The sequence below is a fragment of the Phocoena phocoena genome, chromosome 1 (assembly GCF_963924675.1).
Source record: "Phocoena phocoena chromosome 1, mPhoPho1.1, whole genome shotgun sequence".
NCBI classification, from domain to species: domain Eukaryota; kingdom Metazoa; phylum Chordata; class Mammalia; order Artiodactyla; family Phocoenidae; genus Phocoena; species Phocoena phocoena.
The window spans coordinates 185,347,299-185,369,305 of record NC_089219.1 but is presented as its reverse complement, the minus strand read 5'-3'; the positions used below and the strand labels follow the sequence as shown (position 1 = coordinate 185,369,305).

Below are 22,007 nucleotides of genomic sequence, written 5' to 3'. Positions count from 1 at the left end.
ACTGTGGAGGTGCTGCCCGTCCAGGTCAGGACAGATGCTGAGATCCAGACCCACCCCTACTTGCCCCAGAGAGCAGGCTGCTTTAGGCCTGCAGGACCAGTGGCTAACACAGCTGTCCCAGGGTTCTGCCAGCCGAGTGGAGGCTGGGGACTCCGGTCACAAAGGGGCACCGTGTGTCAGGGAAGCAGGAGGATGGAATAGACCCTGAGCTGCCCCAGGGCCAGCGAAGGGCAGGGAGGTGAAGGCTGAGACCAGCACCCAGGGCGCTGGCCCCCAGCCCAGACAAGGACCCTGCAAGTCCAGCTCTGCCCCTCGAAGGGCTACCTGCTCCCTGAGGCCAGAAGGAGCCCTGCTCCTGGGGGACCCCCTGACTGAGTTAATTAAAGGAAACCTTTGGGAGGGTCTCCATTCCAGCCTGGGCCAGCCTGAGGGGACCCACGTGGAAAAACAAGGGCCGTGACCAGAGTTACCAGTTCTGGAGACAGGCTAGAAATGATCTATCACTTCGCCCACAAGCTAAAAGTAAAAACTGATTAAAATATAGAAGGAACGCATGTCAGAGGTTAATTCAACGGGTAACGGAACAAGGAGGAGGGTAGAGTTGGCTCAAAGAGAATTTGAGAAACAGGAATCCATGCTATCGGAGAAAAAGTGATAGGCTAGGATTGCCTGCCGGGTGGCACACTGAGCGAGCTGCAGGGCAATGGAAGTGTGGCCATGGGATGACGGTTTCTATCAGGCAGAAATCATTTGTGCTTCTCCTGGGCAGAATCCCGAGACTCAAACAAAGGTACAGCCCCCAGGTCAGTGGTTTTCAGGGAGGGGCGTTTGGCGGTGCCCGGAACTTGGGGAGGAGCCTGTGTCCTGAGCTAGCGTCTAGAGGGCAGAGGCCGGGGATGCTGCTACACCTCCCCCCCTGAAACTCACAGGACAGCCCCGTGCCTGCCAACAAAGAGCTGTCCACCCCCAATACGGGGAGTGCTGAGGCTGAGAAACCCACCCTAGACAACGAAAGACTCCTTGGCCAGACCTGTTAGCAAAGGTTCCAACACAGACGCGGTGCCTGATTTCCGAGTTCTAAATGATTTTTGGTAGCACGGGTCAAGCTAGCCTTGGTGCTGCAGGCGCGGGGAGGCCGGCGGGACTGGATGGGCCTGTCTCTCCTCCGGGGCCTCCCTCCCTCCCTCCCTCCCTCCCTCCCAAGCCCGCCTGCCCTCAGACCGCAGCCCCTGCACATTCCTGGGGCTCCGGTTGCTGCTGTCTAAGCCTCTGGCATCCAGGGCGCTGTCTTTTTTTAGGGTCTGGAATGTGCCTGCCGAGGCCACAGCCCACTCCACCTCCCCTCGGAAGGACCCCAGTTCTGGCCTGGCCCGTCAGAGACCCTGGACTTGCAGGGCACAGGCGTCCAAGCCGGGGCCACCGGACAAGCTTCTGGCAAAATGACAGGAGAGCCTGGCTTTTAGGCCCCGCTCGGAGCCTGCCCTCTCCCAGCGAGGGGACTCAGAGTCCCCCCAGGACTGTCGTGGTGACGAGTGTCTGGCAGGCACATGGGGATGGTGGAGTAGGTGGCCCTTCTGTCCCCTCTCTGCCCTCACAGTACTCCTAGCCCACAGCCAAGCCCCTCCGAGCCCAGGCCTGGGGGGCGAGGGACAGGCTCCGATGAGCCCCTCCAGGGGTCCCTGGGTGCCCTTTCTCCCCCTCCCAGCACGGCGTGGTTGAGGCCACGGACCCTGGAGTCACATTATGGCCCTGCCACTCAGAAGCGATCCTGGAGAAATTACTTAACCTCTCTGTGGTTCAGTTTCCTCATCTGTTAAATGGGGGTAAGAATGCCCCCCTTCAGGGTCCCTGTGAGGATGAGCTGTGTGTGTGGCTAGAACAGGGCCTGGCACACAAGCTTAATGACCCAGAGCTGTTGTCACCACGATTTCGCAAGACAGTACCATCTCCCACCCTCTCCCAGGTGGGCTCCCCGCTTTCCCTCCTCCGCCATCACCACCCCGCCCCAGGCGAAGGGGCTCCTCCTCTGTGACCCTCAGCTCCGCTGGCTCCCTTTTCTGGACTGCCCCACACGCCTGACCCTCCCAGACCCGTGGGAGCTGGTCTCCATGCGGGAAGACAGGGTGGTGGAGAAGCCCACTCAGACCGCATCCTTTTGGGTGAGAGTTCACTGGGGTAAATACAGCCACTTCCCTCACTCCAACAGGTCATTCTCCAGACCTGGAGGCTCAGGTGGCCATGCAGACAGATGCCAGGGCCCGGGACACCTGTGGGCGGTGCAGTCACAGGACGCCAGGCCGGCTTCCCCGAGACGCTGTTGGCCGAGTCGGGCAGGTGGGCTGGAGCCCCACTCCCCTCCAAGCCCCACCTCCCTCAGCTGCATGTAGGAAAAACAGCAGAGCAGGGGTGAAGCTCAACCCACCACTGGGGTGCCCAAGAAGTGCCATCTTTATTCCTAGAAACCAACTTTGTTTGGGTCCTAAGCGCGCATCCCTCTGGGATGGAGAGAACTTCAGTCAGGGCTGTTCTCTGGTCATCCTGCTGTCCCAGCCCCAGGGCTCAGGCAGCACCAAGAAGCAGGGGCTGTAGGGCTTCGCCCAGCCGGGCAGAGGCCATGTTGTTCTGGCCATGTGGTTCCCCAGGCCACCGTCAGCCGTCTCCACGTTCAGGAAGCAGGAGGCCTTGGCAAGCCCGTACCCTGCTTTCTCAGGGGTCCTCAGGGCCCCCCTCCCAGACCCAGCCGCATCTTCAGGGTGCTATGAGGAAGCAGGCCCAAGGTCGATCTACCCTTGAACCTCCAAACGCTGGGGTGAGTCTCTGTTTTGCTGGGGAGACGCCTCCACCATGCCTCCCACACCAGGGTCGGGCCTCAGGAAACTACCATCTGGGACCTGCCTCCAAACCTCTCCTGAGGCACAGGGCCCAGCATCTGCTTAAGGGGCGAGACAGGGGATGACTCCAGGAGGGAAACAGTCCCTGACTTGTAAAAGCATCTCATGGCAGCAGTGCCCGCCAGCCTGCTCCGAGCGCTGGCTCTGGGGACCACCACGGGCCAGCCCCCTACAGGCACCAGCTCCCCGACCCTCAAACAAACCCACTTTGGCTCATTGAAGCAGACGCGCCTTAAAGAGTTAACAAATAGAGTGGAATGCCACTCCCCTCGCCCCCCAGTAAGATTTGCGCCCTAACAGGTCACAGTGCCTTGACCCTAAGGAAGGAGCCTCAGCCCTGGGATGGGCCGGCCGCCTTCCCAGGACCTGTGACCACAGCTGCCTGTTGCTTCTCTACAGCCCTGCCCCGACCAGCCTGTTAGGGTCTTTCTGTGGACCCTGCAGATCCCAGAGCCCTCCAAGGGGCTGCGGGGGGCTGGGAGGCTGGGGTCCAGGCCAGCTGTCGGGCAAGCCCGAGTGCCCAGGGCAGGAGTGCGGCCCCTCTGCAGTCAGACAGGGAGACTGAGGCCGAGCAGGCCCCCTGGAGGGAGCCCAGCCCACTGCCACGCCCTCCCCACAGAGCCCGGGGCCTGCCAGGGCGGGTGAGCAGTCGGGCCAGGGTGACTGACCCTTGGAGAGAGAGGACTCAGCCCGAAAATAGAGGCAGTGAGCGGGGCGGATGCAGCCTGAGCCCTGCTGTTTCCAGCCCAGGACTTTGGGAGGGTCTGGCTCCAGCGCCCCCAGAAGCAGGCGCAAGGCCTGTGGGTCAGGGTCACGTTCCAGGCCCACCTCCGGCCAAGCGTGGCCCCAGTGAGAGGCCTGTCTGTGGAGGGACGTTTGGTAGTTAAGGTCCTTCCTTCTAGGGAGCTGGTATCGGAGCCCTCGCCTCAGAGACAGACAGGTTTTTGGTCCTCCCTCGAGGTCGGGGGGCCGGGGGGCCCGGGGCAGGCACGTCTTCCCTGCTCTGGAGCCAGAGCCTGGGGTCTAGCATCCCTTCTCGGGAATAGAGATCGTGAGGCCACACCTGCCTTCGAGGTATGTGGCGGCAGAGGTTAAATTTTCCGTTGTGTATTCATTCAACAAACACTTCTGGAGCACCTACTGTGCGCCAGGCAGTACTGTGTGCCCCAGAGCAGAGCTCTGCAGACAATCTGTGAGGAAAGACCACTTTGTTGCTGTTAAATCTCATCCAGCCGTGGGCTGACCAGCTGTCCTCCCACGCGGGACCATGTCACAGCCTGTGCCGTGTGGGACTTACAGCCCACGTTGGTCTGTGACCCACCCACGTGCTTGGAGGGTGTGGCACGTCGCTCTGATGGCTCCCAAATGCTGCTTCTCAGAGCCTCTATGTCGCTCATCCCAGGGTGACGACAGCGGGTCAGCGCCAGGGACACTGACACATCAGACACCCACGTGGCCGGCGTGGTTCTAGACGCTGGTGACACAGCAAAGGCTCTAGACTGTACATTCAGGTCGGGGGGGGGACAGTCAAAGGAAGGAGAGAAACAGAGCACGGCAAGCAGTGACAGCTGCTGACAAAGAACCCAAGCAGGGGAAGAAGACAGCTGAGGGAGGGGAGGAGGGATCCGGAGGGCCTCTGGCAACTTTGGGGTTGGGGTCCTAAAGAAAGAAGACAGCAGCCGTGGGGCTGTCTGGGAAGGACCTTCCAGGCAGAGGGCATGGCAAGGGCGAAAGCCCTGAGCCCCAGAGGTCTTTGGGGGTGGGAGGGGAGCCGTGCCCAGGGTAAGCGTCATTGCCTGGTGGGCTGGGGGAGTCCCGCCGCCAGCCCCGCCTTAGCCACCACCAACAGAGACTCAGGGAAGCTGCCCGCGGCTGCCCCTGGCCCCCGCCCAGCTCCCATCGCCGTTGGGGGAAATGTCACCTCTTCCGTCCTGTGGCAGAGAAACCAGGGGTACCCCCGCTATTGGGGCCCCCGCTCGTGGTCTCGGGGGGCTGCAGTTTGGCGGAGGGTGGTGGAGAGCAGCACAGTGGTACGGGGACTGCGGGCCACACAGGGGGAGCTCGCCCTGAGGGCTCAGAGGGATCTGGGCAGATGACAGGTCTGCTGGGTGACGGACCTGGGGACACAGGCACAGGGGCCGCTGTGGGCAGGGGCGCCGGGACCGGGGCGGCGGGAGAGCCGGGGCCTGGACATCACACGGGGGCTGTCAGGGGGTCGTGCAGGCGGGGAGGCGTGGGGACACAGGCTGTGCGAGTTTGGGGGACAGGCCGGCCGGTGTGGAGTGCAGGTGGATCCAGCAAATGTTAGGGTGCAGAAAAGCCTGGGCTGGGTGGGTAGAGGTACCCAGGGCAGAGCAACGGGAGGGGTCTGGAAAGACCCCGAGTGTCCCCACTGGGCAACTCAGTGCCATTGGCCAAGACAGAGACCCCTCGGAGGGGCAGGCTCTGGGGCAGGGAGTGTCTGGTTGGGTTAGAGGTGGGCCGGACGGAGCCCAGGCCCGTGAGCCGCCCCCAGACAAGACCTCGGACCACAGCTCCGCGAGAACCAGAGCACGCGGTGCGGAAAGGCTGTCACCCCCCGAGCGGCGGGAGGGGCCCGGCGAGGTGGACGCTCCCACACGATGGTCTTCTGTCCTCCGCTGATTCAGGCAGGCAGCAATCGTCACCTCTGTTTTACAGACGAGGAAACCGAGGTTCACAGAGGCTTAGGAACTCGCCCAGGGAAACAGAGCTGCCGAGAGAACCGCTATGCCCCAAACCCCCTGCTTCTCTCTGCCCGCTGGATGGGGGAGCCTAAGGAAGTGGGGATGGGAGATGGGGGGTTGGGAAGGCTGATGACGTGGATCTCGGACAGACAGCCAGCGCCGCCCGCGGCAGCCAGGGAAAGAGCCCAGGCCGGAGGGGCTCGGGGGCCACCTAAGGTGACATTGGTGGCACAGTTTCTGTGACACAGGAAGGAACACGTCCCCCTGCCTCTCCTAGGGCGGGGGCGTGGGGTGTGCACCCACAGGGCTCCCACGCAGTGTGCTCTAATTCCAGGTCGGGCCGGGGGAGCTATCGGGCCGCGGAACCTGCGGGACCCCAGGGCCCTCGACAAGCCCCCTGGGAGCCAGGTGGCAGCCGGACAGGCAGGGGCAGGTGCAGGCGGCCCTCCGGGTACATGGCCGGCCGCCTGGCCTGTGAGCACAGCAGCTATTTTGGGCCCTGTTTTCCCTCCCCTCAAGCCCACTTCTGCCCTGCCCCTGGGTGGCAGCCACTTGGGCATTTACACACTGACTCCACTTCACTCTGCGCCTCCTGCCTCTCTCCTGATGCTGTGTCTGCCTCCCGGGCAGCCTGCCCTGCGGGGGAATGGACCCCCGCCCCCCTCAGCCCTGCCGTGGCCATGCTGCACCCACCCCCTGGCAGGGGCCGCCCGGACGCCCTTGGCAGGGCCTCTCCGTGGAGCGATTGCCCCAGTTCCCACCGGTGGCCCTACACAGGCCCTTGAATGGATCGGTGCTGCTTTGCATTCTAACCCTACCTTACTGTTTTCTGGAGGAAGGAGAAAGCTTTGGAATTACAAATTGGTGGAAGGGATTAGGGTCCAGGTTAAGGAAAGCAGGCTTAGCCCATATATGCCTCAGTTTCCCCCTCGACATACAAAGGGAGAGCTTGCTTTCAGGAAAATGCTCTGAATACCAAGTTGGGAGGGTTCTGGGACCAGATCCATAGCAACGAGCCTTTGGCGACCTCTTCCCTTGCTTTCCACATCTACCCACTCGGAAGTTAAAGTAAATTCTCTTCCAGGTCACTAGCGGGGTGGGCCCAATACGGTGATGGCTCTGTGGTGCGCTGGCCCGGTGGTGGTGGGCTTTCTGGGGTGGGTGTGGATGACTGACGGTGACACGGGCTTGGGTTGTGAGGTCCAGAGGACGGTGGTCCAGTCCTCTCTACGTGCTCCTGTGGTCCTGCAGGGCTGCAGCCCGGTCCGGGGCGGGGCGGGCTTGGGGGGGCGGCTCGCTGGTGGGGACGCGTGTGCAGAGCTCTCAGAAGCCACCAGCCTGGCTGGGATGGCTGCAAGGAGAGCAGCGTCAGCCTGGAGCTCTGACAGAGTGACCTGCTTCTCCGGAAATAGCTCTCTCCTGGGCCCAGAGGATGGGGCAGGGTAACCGGGCCGGGATGGGAGGCTGAGAGAGCCGGCCTACAGGGGAGGGCCTGGGGGAGTGGGCAAGGCCTTCTGCAGGGGGCCTCGTCCAGGCACAGTGACCCCTGACACCCGCCCGGCGTGTCGGTGCTTGTGCCCTTTAAGTGGCTGCCTGCAGGCCGCAGCGGGTGTGGGCAGCTGGGGTGGGCCGGGGGTTACAGAAAAGTACATGAGAGGTAAGACCTTGACCAGCCGGGAGGCCCGAGGACTGTCCCCCACCTCCTACCGTGAGTCGTCGGAATGAGGGAGAAGAAAGCCGCCCAAACAAGAGCCATCTGGGGGCCTTCACTCTGGGGGCTGCCCTGACCGTTCATTCATTCGTCCAGTTCTAAGCCTGAGAAGTGAAGCCATTAAAAAAAATAACAAAAACCCCCACACCTCATGAAGTTTATACTGTAGTGCGTAAGATAGGAAATGAACCAGAGGGAAGTATATGTGGCATTTCCAGCTAGGGATAAGCTAAGAAGACAAAGTGGGAGGAGGAACACAACATAGCGGAGGCCCCCTGGGGAGGGACCACCCACGGGGGGTGGGGGAGGGAGGGAGGGAGGGAGGGAGCTGGCGGTGCGGGATGCCGAGGACCGGCCGCAGAGCGGTGGAGCTGGGTGCGGAGGTAGGGGAGCCGCGGTGTGACTGCCTCGCCCCGCAGGAGAAGCTGGAGTACTTCTTCCTCATCGTCTTCTCCATTGAGGCCGCCATGAAGATCATTGCCTACGGCTTCCTGTTCCACCAGGACGCCTACCTGCGCAGCGGCTGGAACGTGCTGGACTTTATCATCGTATTCCTGGGGTGAGTGAGGCCCGGGGGTGCGGCTGAGCTCAGGGGGCTGCCCGAGGGCCCGGAGGCAGGTGCAGCAGTGCAGGGGTGTGGGCTCGGCTCACACCCTCCCCAGCCAGGCGCTGCCAGTCTCCTTATTCTCTCTCTCTCTCTTTTTTTAAAAAATAAATTTATTTATTTTTGGCTGCGCTGGGTCTCTGTTGCTGCGTGCGGGCTTTCTCTAGTTGCGGCGAGCGGGGGCTGCTCTTTGTTGTGGAGCACGGACTCCAGGCGCACAGGCTTCAGTAGTTGTGGCATGTGGGCTCAGTAGTTGTGGCTCGCGGGCTCTAGAGCACAGGCTCAGTAGTTGTGGCACATGGGCTTAGGTGCTCCGCAGCATGTGGGATCTTCCAGGACCAGGGCTCGAACCCGTGTGCCCTGCATTGGCAGGCGGATTCTTAACCGCTGCACCACCAGGGAATTCCCTCCTTATTCTCTTCACACAAAACTGGAAACGTGTGAGTGGCTCCAGTGCCCAGCAGTTTCTGGACGTTCATAAACTTCTCATGCTTTATTATCATCTATTCATTTATTCCATGGACCTGTGTTGAGCACCTGTTATTTGGGTCCATGAGAAAAGACGTTTAATAACCCGTAGGAGCCTGCTTGGGCTGCCGTAACAAGATGCCACAGACTGGGGGCTGAGACCAGAAAAATGTATTTTCTCCAGAATGTATGTTCTGGAGTCTGGAAGTCCAAGATCAAGGTGTGGCCAGGTCTGGATTCTCCTGAGGCCTCCCTCCTTGGCTTGCTGACGGCCGCCTTCTCGCTGTGTCCCCACGTGGTCTTTCCTCCATCCACACGCACCCTTGGTGTGCGCCCAAGTTCCCTCTTCTTCCAAGGACACCAGTCAGATTGAATTAGGGCCCGCCTGAACAGCCTCGTTTTCACTGAATCACCACTTTAAAGGTCCTATCTCCAAATACTGCCACATTCTGAGGCCCCAAAAGTTAGGGCTTCAACGTATGAATTTGGAGTCGGGGGGAGCGTGCTCGAGCCCGTAACGTAAGATTTGGTGGCCACGACCTAATTATAACAGCAGCGTTTATCGTACACTTACTATGTGCTTTACATGTACCATCTCATTTGATTCTCCCAACAATCCTCTTATTTTCTCCATTTAAGGAAGGTAAGGCGCAGAGAAGTCAAGCAACCCACCCAAAGTCACACAGCCAGCCAGTGGCGGTGCCAGGATTTAAACCAAGGCACTCTTGCTCCAGAGCCTGCCCTTAACCACTAGGCTGCCCTTCCACTCAATAAAAATTATATTCCTAATCTACTAATTGCCGAGTGCTGCTTTAGGTACAACAAGGCAAAGAGAATTCTGTGAATCAGCTTCTGCCCTTGACGGACTGCCTGGCTGGAGGCCACGAGTCTGTGCAGAACAAGGCCACACAGCGCACCGTTGTTTCACACGCGGTGCAGCCTGGGGGGTTCAGATGTCAACGGAAGGATTCCTAAAGAAGGACTTGAGATGGACCTCAAAGGATAACGGCAATCTGAGTACACTGAGAGCAGGAAGGACCATAAAGGGGCTTTGTCAGAAATGCAGTGAAGGAGAGCTCGACGGAGAACCAGCTCCGGGCTCTCTCCTCCGCGTTCCCCCTTCCTCCAAGCGCGAGTGTGGGCTGCTGGAACCCTCCACCCACCACAGGGTGTGCTCAGCCCCTGGCCTGACCGTAGCTGCCCGTGGCGCCAGTATCTCAGCCCCCTCCAGGACCCAGAGCGGCCATCACAAATGGACCCGACACTCTTCTTACTGAGCCTGAACGTGGCCTCAGGATTTTTTCTAAAATTCCCCAGATGGGCGTCACCAAAGCAGAGGTGCTAGCGGCTGATGAACTGTACCTTGCCGCCTGCCCCCCATCTTTCCACCGGTACCTTGAGCATGGATGGGACACGGGGTCCCTGACCCCCGGGCCGGAGGCTTAGCTGACCGCTGGGCCGCCTTCCTTCCCTCTCGTCCTCCTCAGGGTCTTCACCGCGATTCTGGAGCAGGTCAACGTCATCCAGACCAACACAGCCCCGATGAGCAGCAAAGGCGCCGGCTTGGACGTCAAGGCTCTGAGGGCCTTCCGCGTGCTCAGACCGCTCCGGCTGGTGTCCGGGGTGCCCAGTGGGTGGCAGAACCCCTCCCCCTCGCCCCAGTCCTGGGCCCCCTCCTACCCTGGTGCGGAGGAGGCTCCGAGGGAGGGCCAGGAGACCAAGAGGGGGGCTAAGTCGTCCTTCTCCCCCTGCCCTCACGCCCCCCAGGCCTGCAGGTGGTCCTCAACTCCGTCTTCAAGGCCATGCAGCCCCTGTTCCACATCGCCCTGCTTGTACTCTTCATGGCCATCATCTACGCCATCATCGGGCTGGAGCTCTTCAAGGGCAAGATGCACAAGACCTGCTACTTCATCGGGACGGGTGAGCTTCCGGGCCGGGGTGTCGGGAAGGTCTGGGGACGTCTCGAGAGGGGGATTCACCCAGCCGTGGAGAAGCCCCAGGACTAGGTCGTTGCTTCCCCCATCCACTGACCTTGGGGATGGGTTTCTCCTGGACAAGGGAGATTGGGCGGGAAACAGCTCTGCTGGGGTCAGGGGGCAAGGGGGGTGAACGGTCAGGTTCTTCCTCTGAGCACCCCTGCCCCACATAAGGCTGGTGCCCTTGGGCTTTCTGGCCACTTGTGGATTGACACGTAGGCTCAGGATCAGCCCGAATTTCTGTCTGTACTTGCCTTGTAGCTGGAGTCTTAGCATTTAGTCCAGGGCCCACAGGGTGGGGTCTGAATGGGACTCAGGAAGCACCTAACGGCCGAACGGCCCCTGGTCAGAGATGAGCTACCTTGGGGCCTGGATGAACTTGAGCTACACCTTCTAAACCAGCATCTCTCAAACTGCCTGCTCTCAGGACCCCTTTGGGGGATTTCCCTGGTGGTCCAGTGGTTAAGACCCCACATTTTTACTGTCGAGGGCGTGGGTTCAATCCCAGGTCAGGGAACTAAGATCCTGTGTGACGTGTGGCCAAAAAAAAATTTTTTAATTAAAAAAAAAAAAAAAAAGACCCCTTTGCACTCTTCAAAATTATTGAGGGTCCCAAAGAGTTTTTGTTTATATAGATTTTGTCTGTTGATGTGTACGGTGTTGGGAATGAAAACCGAGAAAAATGTCATAGTATTAATTTATTAACTCGTTTTAAAAAGAACAGTAATAGACCACTTACATACTAACATAAATAATATACTTTTTCAAAGTTGAAAAAAATTACTGAAAAATAATTTTATTTTCCCAAACCAAACCAAAAATGTTTGGCGACAAGAGTGGTACCGTTTTACATGTTCTCTGGACCTCTTTACTGACCTGGCTTAGCGGATGTCGGCCGAGTTCTCCCATCGCTGCATTCGGTCTGTTGCGACATCACATGTGACATGGATCTGGAAAACTCCGCCCCTACATCTGTTCAAAGAATGAGAAACGAGGGGGCACATAGAATCTGGGCATTTTTTTTTTTTTTTTTGCGGTACGCGGGCCTCTCACTGTTGTGGCCTCTCCCGTTGCGGAGCACAGGCTCCGGACGCGCAGGCTCAGCGGCCATGGCTCACGGGCCCAGCCGCTCCACGCATGTGGGAGCTTCCCGGACCGGGGCACGAACCCGCATCCCCTGCATCGGCAGGCGGACTCCCAACCGCTGCGCCACCTGGGAAGCCCCTGGGCATTTTGATGAGAGGATGGACCGCACTCCCGGGTCCCCGCTCTCAGGTAGCAGTGGTTTGCTGGTCCTCAGCTTCCCCGGGCCGAGTGCCGCTGACACTGGGGGTGCAGGAACAGGACCCAGCACAAGACAGAGGTGACCTCTGTTAGGACGAGCCCCTAACTCGGTGGCGGAGACCTGCAGAGTCTTGGGGGACCCTCCCCACTTCCCTGCGCTCGCCTAAGGGGATGGCAGCCCAGCTCCAACGACAGCTCTCACGGCGTTTTCGCTGGGCTTGTTCCTAACCTGCTCCGTCTCAGCCTCCTCCTGTCCCCATGCCGATCTCTGGTCTCTCATCGGCATTATCAGGGCAGAGAGGAGGGGGCTTTCTAGCACAACCTTCAAACGAAATTCGAGGGTCTCGCCTGGTGTTCACACGAGGTCTTGCCCAGTGCTGACCAGTAGCGCTCCCAAGCCCCTCTGGGATGGGGGCTACCCAGCTGCGAGGGGCTGGGGACCACAAGCCAAGCTCAGGACCATCTGTGCCCCCCGTCCCATTCCTGAGGATTGAGCCCCCTGGTAACAAGGTTAAGGAAGGCCACTCGATCTCTCACGGTCTGACCCCTCTGAACACAAGAGGAGACCAAACCTACCCAGGGGAACAGGGGACCGAGACATCACCCAAATTTCAGGCTTTAGAGACAACAAGAGCACCATTCAGGGGCTCCCTGGATGCTAAGGCCTGCTGGGGATCCCCCGCTAGGAGCAGACCCACCCCCAGTCCAGCGCATCCCAGCATCGGGGCACATCCCCACTTCTGTATCTCAGACAGAGCTCTCAAGCCGGAGCGTGAGGCCCGGCCCACACCTCCGCCCCTGCCGGGCTGCTGCCTCCTTTTACAAAGCTCTGTGGGTACAAACGATACATCACATCTGCTTCATCGGTTGTAGTCCATAGAAGCCGCGCCTCCAGTGAGGCCCTGGGCCCGAGCTCCTGCCTGCAGACGCCTGTGTCCCTGTCCGTATCCATGTATCCGTATCCGTATCCGTATCCGTGCCCCCTGCCCAGCCCCCCATGGTCTGCACCACACTCTCCCAGCAAGGCCGCCTCCCCGACTTTAGTCTGACGTTGAGACCCGCACCCTGCTGCCCCTCTTACTGCCCCTGCGCCGGTGCTTACCCCCCCGCCCGCCCACAGACATCGTGGCCACGGTGGAGAACGAGAAGCCGTCGCCCTGCGCCCGGACGGGGTCAGGGCGCCGCTGCACCATGAACGGCAGCGAGTGCCGGGGCGGCTGGCCAGGCCCCAACCACGGCATCACCCACTTCGACAGCTTCGGCTTCTCCATGCTCACCGTGTACCAGTGCATCACCATGGAGGGCTGGACCGACGTCCTCTACTGGGTGGGTCTGGGCCCGAGCCCGCCGGCTGTCTCCCCAGCACAGGCTCGCCGGGAGCGGGTGGGGGTCTTGCCGCTTCTCCTCGTCCCTCCCCGGGGAGCCCTTCTGGGCCTCAGGTGTGTGTCCTAGCACCCTTGGGGGAGGCCGAGGTACCACCTGTGTCCGCAGTCCCGAGAGCAGGTGAGGGACGGAAACCCGGAGCTCGGCGGGTTCTGGTCTCACGTCCTAACTTGTCCCTAAGCCCGGCTGTGAGTGACTTGGTGCCGTTGGCGTGGAATCTCAGAGTTCCTGAGGAAGGAAGGGCCCTTTGAGTCTCTCTTCTTGCTGCTGGGCAAGATTGCTTTCCCATAAAAATATGATTGGATATCAGGTTCCTCGTCTATAAAATAAAAATGCTATAACTCCATCTCAGGGTAGTCACGATGGTTAGTGGGGGCACTAACTGAATTCCCGCAGTGCGGGCACCTAGTGCCGTACAAGTTCTCTTGCTGGAGAACGTTACTTGTTTGGTGATACAAGAGTTAGGCTGCATTTCTTTTTTGATCCTCCAACAGTGGGAGGCATTGATCCCATTTTCCGGATAAGGAAACCGAGGCTCAGGGACGTTCGGTAACTTGGCCGCTGTTGGACTAGTGAGCGACACGGCCAAGAATTGACCTCTAACCATCCGGCTCCAACCCCGGAGCTCGGCCGCGGGTTGACACTACCTATGGGGGACGTTTGTAAACCCATCAAATGCTTTGCAAATATAAAGGATTAGTGTGAGTAGCTCTCGTAAACTCAGATTATGGGAGCCAATTATTAAACGTTTCAAAGGACGGTCACGCGTGTTGTTTCACCCGTGACCAGCCTGTGAGGAGCGAGCTCACGTGATCAGCTCAGGAGGCAGACGGAACGATGCTCAGAGATGCTAGAGCCTCATCCAGGGTCACAGGCGTGCTTCCCGAGGAAGCCGGCCAAGCGCAGGCCAAGACTTTTTAGTGCTTCTTCCACTGTGAGGAATCTCGGTTGTAAAGAGGCCAACTGGAGGTGGCCGGCATGACAGGGTCAGGCAGGGAGCCCGGGGACCGGAGGGAGGCAGGGCTCAGTCTCACCGGCCGGTAGCCATCAGCAAGGCCCAGTCCCAGGTCCTCAGGCTAGAAGAGGTTTCCTCTCTGGACCCATATGGCCTCTTTCCTTGCCCCCACCGTCGGATGCAGTGCGTGGGCCAGCTTGACAAGGGGGCCTAAGCCCTCACGTCGGGGATGGGGCTCACACCTGCGTCTGGACCAGGTCAACGATGCCATTGGGAACGAGTGGCCCTGGATCTACTTTGTCACCCTGATCCTGCTGGGCTCCTTCTTCATCCTCAACTTGGTGCTGGGCGTCCTGAGCGGGTAAGGGGCTCAAAGACAGCTGGGAGAGAGGGGAGGAAGAAGGAGGGGCGGGGAAAGGAGGGGGAGGGGAAGGAGGGGAGGCAGTGGGCAGGGAGATGTGGCTTAGAACCCCCGCTCATCCCTGGCTCCCCTTTAGCCAGTAGCATGCTTCCTGTTAGCCAGGAAGAGAACAGATGCAGGCAGGAGCCCCTCCAGTCTTCACCTTTCTCCCTTCTCCTCAAGCCTTATCCCATCCTCGCTTCCTTCTGTCCACGTGAAGCCCTGAGACCCCAGCCTCCTGTCCGTGGAGGTGCTTGGGCTGAAGCTCGGCACTGAGCATGGCCTTCGGGCTAAGCACACAGACTCTGGAGCAAGAGGCCCAAGTTTAAACCCTTGCACTGCTGTTTGGTGGCTGTGTGACCTTTGACTAATTACCTAACCTCTCTGTGCCTCATGAGCCACATCTGCCACATAGGAATAATTTCAGTGCCTGTTTCACAGGCACTGTGGGGAGGATTAAATGAGTTAATACCTGTAAAGTACTTAGAATGGAGGCCAGCACATCAGAAGTGCTAAGTACTCATGGTCATTATTTCTCTGTGACGGCTCCACCCAGCTACGGTGGGCAGCCTGGAAGTGGCCATCGGCCCCGTTGTGCCCACCGCAAGAGCTTCCCTCCAGGCACCCTGGACATAGAATTCAGGGGGTCCATGGACTAGGGTAGGAAGAACTTGCCTTTATTTCTTTGAGTCTAACTGAAAGGCAGAGCTTCCTTCCGTGACGTGGTACCAGCTCTGCCCATGACTTGTCCCAACAGCAATCCCTTGTCATATCACAGGTGTTGCAAATATCACTACTTCAAAATTATGACAGTTAGACCGCGCCTGGTCTTGCTGGTTAATGATTCAATAAAGAAGCATATGTGTTACTTCATCACCACTTTATAGTCCAACAACTATGCTTTAACTCCTCGGTTCCTTTGTCGAGCCATGGTTTCATTTGGAGCATTTTACAGCGCTGTTCTGAGGAGCGACCCACAGGTTCGTGGGACCCCCAAAGGGGCCAGGGCTCAAAATGGTCAAGAGCCCCTCCTGGACCCTGCCCTGGGCAGCGCTGAGGGTGCAGGCGGTGAGAGCCGACCCTGCTGCCCCCCGCCCGCCCCTCGGAGCCCAGTGAGGGCGGACCGGGCTGGATTCCCCTCCTCACCCTGCGTGGGGGCCCAGGGCTCCCCCTGCTGCTCTGAGCCCTCGCTGACCCTCGGGTCCTTCCCTTCCATTGTGCTGTCTGGTTTCTTCCAGGCCAGGAGCATGTCCCCCAGGGCCTTAAGTCTGTAAGCAGGGCTGAATTCCTCGGGCAGCCTAACGGGTCGGGGCAGCACGGAAAATCGGAGGGTCCATGGCAATTCTGTCAGGGCCACGCACGGCCGTGTCATTAACCCCTATGTCCAAGGTCACCCAAGACAAGGCGGGAGAAATGAGATGGGAGGAAAAGAAGGAACGGGGCGGGGCTGGTGAGGGGGAGAGGGCCGCCCCTCAGCCTCCCTAAAGGGCCCCGGACCCCAGGCAACACTGGGCCGGGGGCAGGGGGGCACGTCCAGCCACAGAACGGGCTCCCTTGCCCCAGGAAGCTGCGTTCTTCCTCCCCCTTCCCCGCCCCACTGCAGGGAATTCACCAAGGAGCGGGAGAAGGCCAAGTCCAGGGGAACCTTCCAGAAGCTGCGGGAGAAGCAGCAGCTGGATGAGGACCTCCGGGGCTACTTGAGCTGGATCACGCAGGGCGAGGTCATGGATGTGGACGACTTGAGAGAAGGTTGGAGCCACGGGCCGAGGTCGGCAACCCCCCCAGAGCTGCCCTCGCGGTCAGCTCCCACAGGGGCACCTCCACACCCGACCCCCCCCACCCCGCTGCAGCCCCAGGGGGCCCATCGGGCAGGAACGGCATCACCACTTTGCAGATAAGAAAACCCGGCCCCTAGAGGCCTAGCCTGACACCTTGCGGTGGAGGCGGCCTGGTGTGCCCTGGGCCCTCCCGGAGAACAAGGTCCCAAAGTGCTGCACCGCCCCTTGGGGACCCGCCCTCCCCTCCGATGCGGGCTCTCTAGGGCTCAGGAAAGCGCAGAGGGAGGGGTCCAGGCCCACCCAGGGTCGCTGTCACAGGTGTCCCCAGTCAGCGGGCCCTTTCCAGGTGTGTCCATCCCAGGGGGGCCCGGAAGCCTGGCCAACTGGACCTCTCTGTCCCCAGGGAAGCTGGCTTTGGATGAAGGTGGCTCTGACACAGAGAGCCTGTATGAAATCGCAGGCTTGAACAAAGTCATCCAGTTCATGTGAGTATCTGCCCAGCTGCGGGTCCTCCCAGCCCGCAGCTCCCTGAGACATGTAGTTAGACCCCGGTCACCTCCCTAGGTGGCTTTTGGGTCTCTTTCCCTTAGCGCAGTTGGAGGGCACTGGGCAGATGACCTATTTACTCACCACGTAAGGAAGAAACTGGGAGCCGGTGGGATAATTAGTCCCGGAAACCTCTGCTCCAGACGGGGAGTTAGCCTGTGACCACCATGAGTGTCGCGGGTGCGGGGCTGGAGGCAGGAAGCTGGAGAGGGCCGTGTGTTCTGTTTGGCTGCTTCCTTTTCCAAATTCATACGTGACTGTGATTTTGAAAGATCCAACAATAGAGAAATACACCAAAGAAAAGATGGCCTTCTCTGCCCTTCAAAGAGGTAACCATGGTAACAGTTAGATTTGTATCCCTCTGAAGCCTCTTGCACGCTTTCATTTCTCTTACACGCACACGCGCACGCACACACACACACCAGGTTTTTTTGGTTTTGTTTTCACTTTTCACACGATGAGGTTTCTCATATTAACCACTGTCACCTCAGAACCAAACACGGTGCCCAGCACGCGGGAGGGCTCGTTGGATAAATGAATACGATCCACACATAAACTGGTAACTGACATTTTAAATTTAGAATTTTCTATTGAGGGCAGCTTTATACAGACACAAACCTTCTTTTTTTTTTTTTTCTAAGACTTTCTTTTTTCGGAGCAGTTTCAGATTCACAGCAAAATCGAGCCAAAGATGCTGAGATTCCCCGCCTGCCCCTCCCCCAGCCACGCCCAACGCCCATCGACATCCCCAGCAGATGGTCCGTTTGTTACAACTGATGAACTTGCATTGTCCAAGTGCATAGTTTATGTTGGGGCGCACTCTTGGTGCTGGACGCTCTGTGGGTTTGGGCAAACGTATAATTACACGTACCCACCGTTATAGTATCATATAGAGTATTTTCGCTGCCCTAAAAATGCTCTGTTTCTGCCTGTTCACACCCCACCTCCCACCCCTGGCAACAACCACTGATCTTCCTGTCTCCAGTGTTGCCTTTCTCAGGATGTCGTTTAATTGGACTCACACAGCGTGTGGTCTTCTCAGATCAGCTCTTCTTACTTAGTGACGTGCATTTCGGGTCCCTCCACATCTCCGCAAGGTGTGATAGCTCACACACTGTCTTTTGACGTATCTTTGAATGTAAAATGTTCCACAGCGCGCATATGTTGTAGTCTGTTTACGTAAGCTGTCCAGTTTGGGGCAATACACACAGTGCCACAGGGAACCGTTGTGCATAAGGGTGAACGTTTCTGCCAGGCAGATCCCTAGAAACAGGCTCGCTGGGTCAAAGGGAGCACAGGTTCTAACCTTGGTAAATGCTGCACAGAGGTCGATCTGACAGTGGAGGTGCCTTTCTGCGCGCCCTCCCCTACACCAGATGTGACCGATTTGTTAAAGAATTGCCTTTATGACGGGCAAAACGGGGCATGCCAGGGTTGCTTTAATTAAGTTGGAAACGCATGGAGCCCTACTCTGTGCCGGACCTTGTCTCTCATTCCGTCCGAGGTCGGCATCATCCCTATTCTCCTTTGAAAGGTGAAGACATTTGCTGTAAGAGGCAAGATTTGCCATCTGCCTTTGCAGTTCGGGTCCTTGGCCCTCTCATGTGGCTGGAGGAGGGAGTGGGTGGTGAGACTTAAGTGTGGCGGCCTTGGGGAGGAGCTGGAGTAGCTCAGCCTTGGCCCCGCCCCCCGCCTTCTCAGCCGACACTGGAGGCGGTGGAACCGCGTCTTCCGCTGGAAGTGCCACGACGCGGTGAAGTCCAGGGTCTTCTACTGGCTGGTCATCCTGATCGTCGCCCTCAACACCCTGTCGATCGCCTCGGAACACCACCACCAGCCTCTCTGGTTGACCCACCTGCAAGGTGAGACACGCGGTTGATGGCCAGTGCTGGCCAATGGCACCTCAGGTTTTGCAGAAGAAGTCGTTAGATGTCGACATCGTTTTCTAGAACTTCTAGGCAGTGGTACTCTTTTCCTCGAGGCATTACCAGGGGCCGTAACAGCAACAAGCTGGGGACACTACAGGTGCTCGCCAGATGTCTGGGCAAATTATCACAGACACTGGACGTACAGATGACCAGTAATTGAGCGCTTCATGCATCCAAGTTCAAGTTCTATTCCAGAAACAGCAATCTTTCACCAACTATGTATTACACACGTACTCTGGGTCAGGTCCAGTAAAGAATGCAGGGCACACACAAGGAATGTACCTCTCTTGCCGCCAAGGAGCTTCCTGAGCCAGAGGAAAAGACAGATATTGATAAGTGACGTCAGGTCAGTGTAGGGAGGGCAACAGTGGAGGTAAATACAAGGTAACAAGAGGAGGATTACAGAGGAGGGGAGGTTGGATAGTAGGAAGACACTATGTTTAAAATGATGCAAGAGGGAATTCCCTGGCGGTCCAGTGGTTAGGACTCGGTGCTTTCACTGCTGTAGCCTGGGTTCAGTCCCTGGTCAGGGAACTAAGATCCCTCAAGCAACGCAGTGTGGCCTAAAATAAAATAATGAAAGAGATAAAAGAAGGAAAATAGAAAAGAAGATTGTCTTCTTCAATGGAAAGGAGATAGGAAACAATGCTACAGCTCAGATGCACTCATGCATGCATCCATCCACCCATGCATCCATCTATCCATCCATCTACCCATCCGGCATGCATGCATCCACCCATGCATCCATCTATCCATCCATCTACCCATCCGGGCATGCATCCATCCACCCATGCATCCATCCATCCATCCATCTACCCATCCGGGCATGCATGCATCCACCCATGCATCCATCCATCCATCCATCTACCCATCCGGGCATGCATGCATCCACCCATGCATCCACCCATGCATCCATCTACCCATCCGGGCATGCATGCATCCACCCATGCATCCATCCATCCATCCACCCATCCGGGCATGCATCCATCCACCCATGCATCCATCCATCCATCCATCTACCCATCCGGGCATGCATCCATCCACCCATGCATCCATCTATCCATCCATCTACCCATCCGGGCATGCATCCATCCACCCATGCATCCATCCATCCATCTACCCATCCGGGCATGCATCCATCCATCCATGCATCCATCCATCCATCCATCTACCCATCCGGGCATGCATCCATCCACCCATGCATCCATCCATCCATCCATCTACCCATCCGGGCATGCATCCATCCACCCATGCATCCATCTATCCATCCATCTACCCATCCGGGCATGCATCCATCCACCCATGCATCCATCCATCCATCTACCCATCCGGGCATGCATCCATCCATCCATGCATCCATCCATCCATCCATCTACCCATCCGGGCATGCATCCATCCATCCATCCACCCATCCGGGCATGCATGCATCCACCCATGCATCCATCCATCCACCCATCCGGGCATGCATGCATCCACCCATGCATCCATGCATCCATCCACCCACCCATCCGGGCATGCATCCATCCACCTATGCATCCATCCATCCATCTACCCATCCGGGCATGCATGCATCCACCCATGCATCCATCCATCCATCCATCTACCCATCCGGGCATGCATCTATCCATCCAGGCATCCATCCATCCATCCATCTACCCATCCAGGCATGCATCTATCCATCCATGCATCCATTCCTTCATTCATGCATGCATCCATCCACCCATTCATCTATCTATCCATCCATGCAACCATTCCTGCATCCATCCATCCATCCATCCAACCAGTCTTCCTGAGAGCCCCTTGAATGTGCCAAGCACTGTCAATGACCAAATGTGGACAAGATGTGAACACAAATGTGAACAGTGCCCGCCGAGAGGAGTCAGAGATGAATTTGAGGTTCCTGGCCCATGCAGATAGATGGATGGTAGTGCCACTTGCTGAGATGGGGAAGACAGTCAGTGACCAGGTATTTTGGGGGGATGGGGGAGGACGGGCAGTACCTATCAGCTTAGACTTGAGCATGTTGAGTTTGAGGTGCCTCTGAGACATCCCAGTGAGATGTTGAGGAGACAGATGGAAAGTAGGTCTGGGACTCAGTGGAGAAGTCTGGGTTGAAGAGTCTAAATCCGGAGTCATTGGCAGGCGTGGCAATCGAAGCTGTGGTCTTAGAAGACATCACCAGATCCCCAGAGGACGGCGTGTACTCATGCGTACAGCTCAAGTCCAGCACTCAGGGCTGAGGTAGGGGTGCCTCTGCAGAGAGGGTGCAGGAGAAACAGGAGAAGCAGGAGAAATGCAGAAGGATGCGGCGTCCTGGAAGCCAAGGAAAGAGAACGTTTGAAAAAGCGACAGGGGACTTCCCTGGCGGTCCAGCGGTTAGGACTCTGCACTTCCAACCGCAGGGGGCACGGGTTCGATCCCTGGTCAGGGAACTGAGATCCCGCAAGTTTAAAAAAAAAAAAAAAAAAAGCAAGAGGCTGATCAACAGTGTCAGTGCTTCTGGGACATCAGGGAAATGGGGTTAAAATGCTCACAGGTTGATCGGTGGAGTGAGGAGGTGGACCTGCCGAACACAGTGTCGTTTAGTTTCTTAGAAATCTAGACTGCGTTCCTTCAATGGTGGAAATTCACCAGGTTTTCTTGGATCTGGAGGGCAGGGGAAGGAAGATGCCCTGAAAATGCAGGGAGGGTGTCCAGGGTGGAGGGCTTGGCCAAGGCGGGCAGGGCAGGGAGGAGAGTGACCCCGAGCTGCGTGGCCCACCCTGCAGACAGCGCCAACCGGGTGCTGCTGGCCCTGTTCACCGTGGAGATGTTGATGAAGATGTATGGGCTGGGCCTGCGCCAGTACTTCATGTCCATCTTCAACCGCTTCGACTGCTTCGTGGTGTGTAGCGGCCTCCTGGAGATCCTGCTGGTGGAGTCGGGGGCCATGACACCCCTCGGCATCTCCGTCCTGCGCTGCCTCCGCCTTCTCAGGATTTTCAAGATCACCAAGTGAGCGCCCGCCCGCGCGCGCTGCCCCATCCTGCGTCTCTGCAGGAGAAAGCGCCTTCCCCTTCCGCCTCGGCCGGAAGGAAGGGGAAAAGAAGCGCCTGGGAGCGGGAGGGGGGAAAGGAAGATGGAAGGGGAGCAGAGAAGGGGGCAGTGGTGGGACGGCCGCCGGGGCCGGGGCTGCTCAGGAAGGGGGGTCCTCACCCCCGTGGGGTTCAGAGTCCAGTGGTGGCGCCAGCAGCTAAACGGCCGTCCTACTAACAGAATGAGATGACAGACCAAGATCTGTACTCTGGCGGAGGGAAGCTGGGTGTGCGGCCCGGATCCAGGCAGCCCTGCCCGACCCCCCCCACCCCCCCGCATCCCACCAGCCCCCAGCCTCCCCCA

At 58.3% G+C, this 22,007-nt stretch overlaps 1 protein-coding gene across 1 annotated transcript in view; it reads left to right on the top strand.

Annotated features, from left to right (window-relative positions):
• The window catches only part of CACNA1S (calcium voltage-gated channel subunit alpha1 S), a 60,697-nt gene that overhangs the window by 6,170 nt on the left and 32,520 nt on the right, over positions 1-22,007 (top strand). The window contains exons 3-11 of the mRNA XM_065886695.1: positions 7,727-7,866; positions 9,867-10,009; positions 10,147-10,299; positions 12,760-12,965; positions 14,235-14,338; positions 15,981-16,126; positions 16,559-16,640; positions 18,403-18,563; positions 21,398-21,623. Of these exons, the coding sequence (XP_065742767.1) occupies positions 7,727-7,866; positions 9,867-10,009; positions 10,147-10,299; positions 12,760-12,965; positions 14,235-14,338; positions 15,981-16,126; positions 16,559-16,640; positions 18,403-18,563; positions 21,398-21,623 (1,361 nt within the window). The remainder of the gene's footprint in view (positions 1-7,726; positions 7,867-9,866; positions 10,010-10,146; positions 10,300-12,759; positions 12,966-14,234; positions 14,339-15,980; positions 16,127-16,558; positions 16,641-18,402; positions 18,564-21,397; positions 21,624-22,007) is intronic.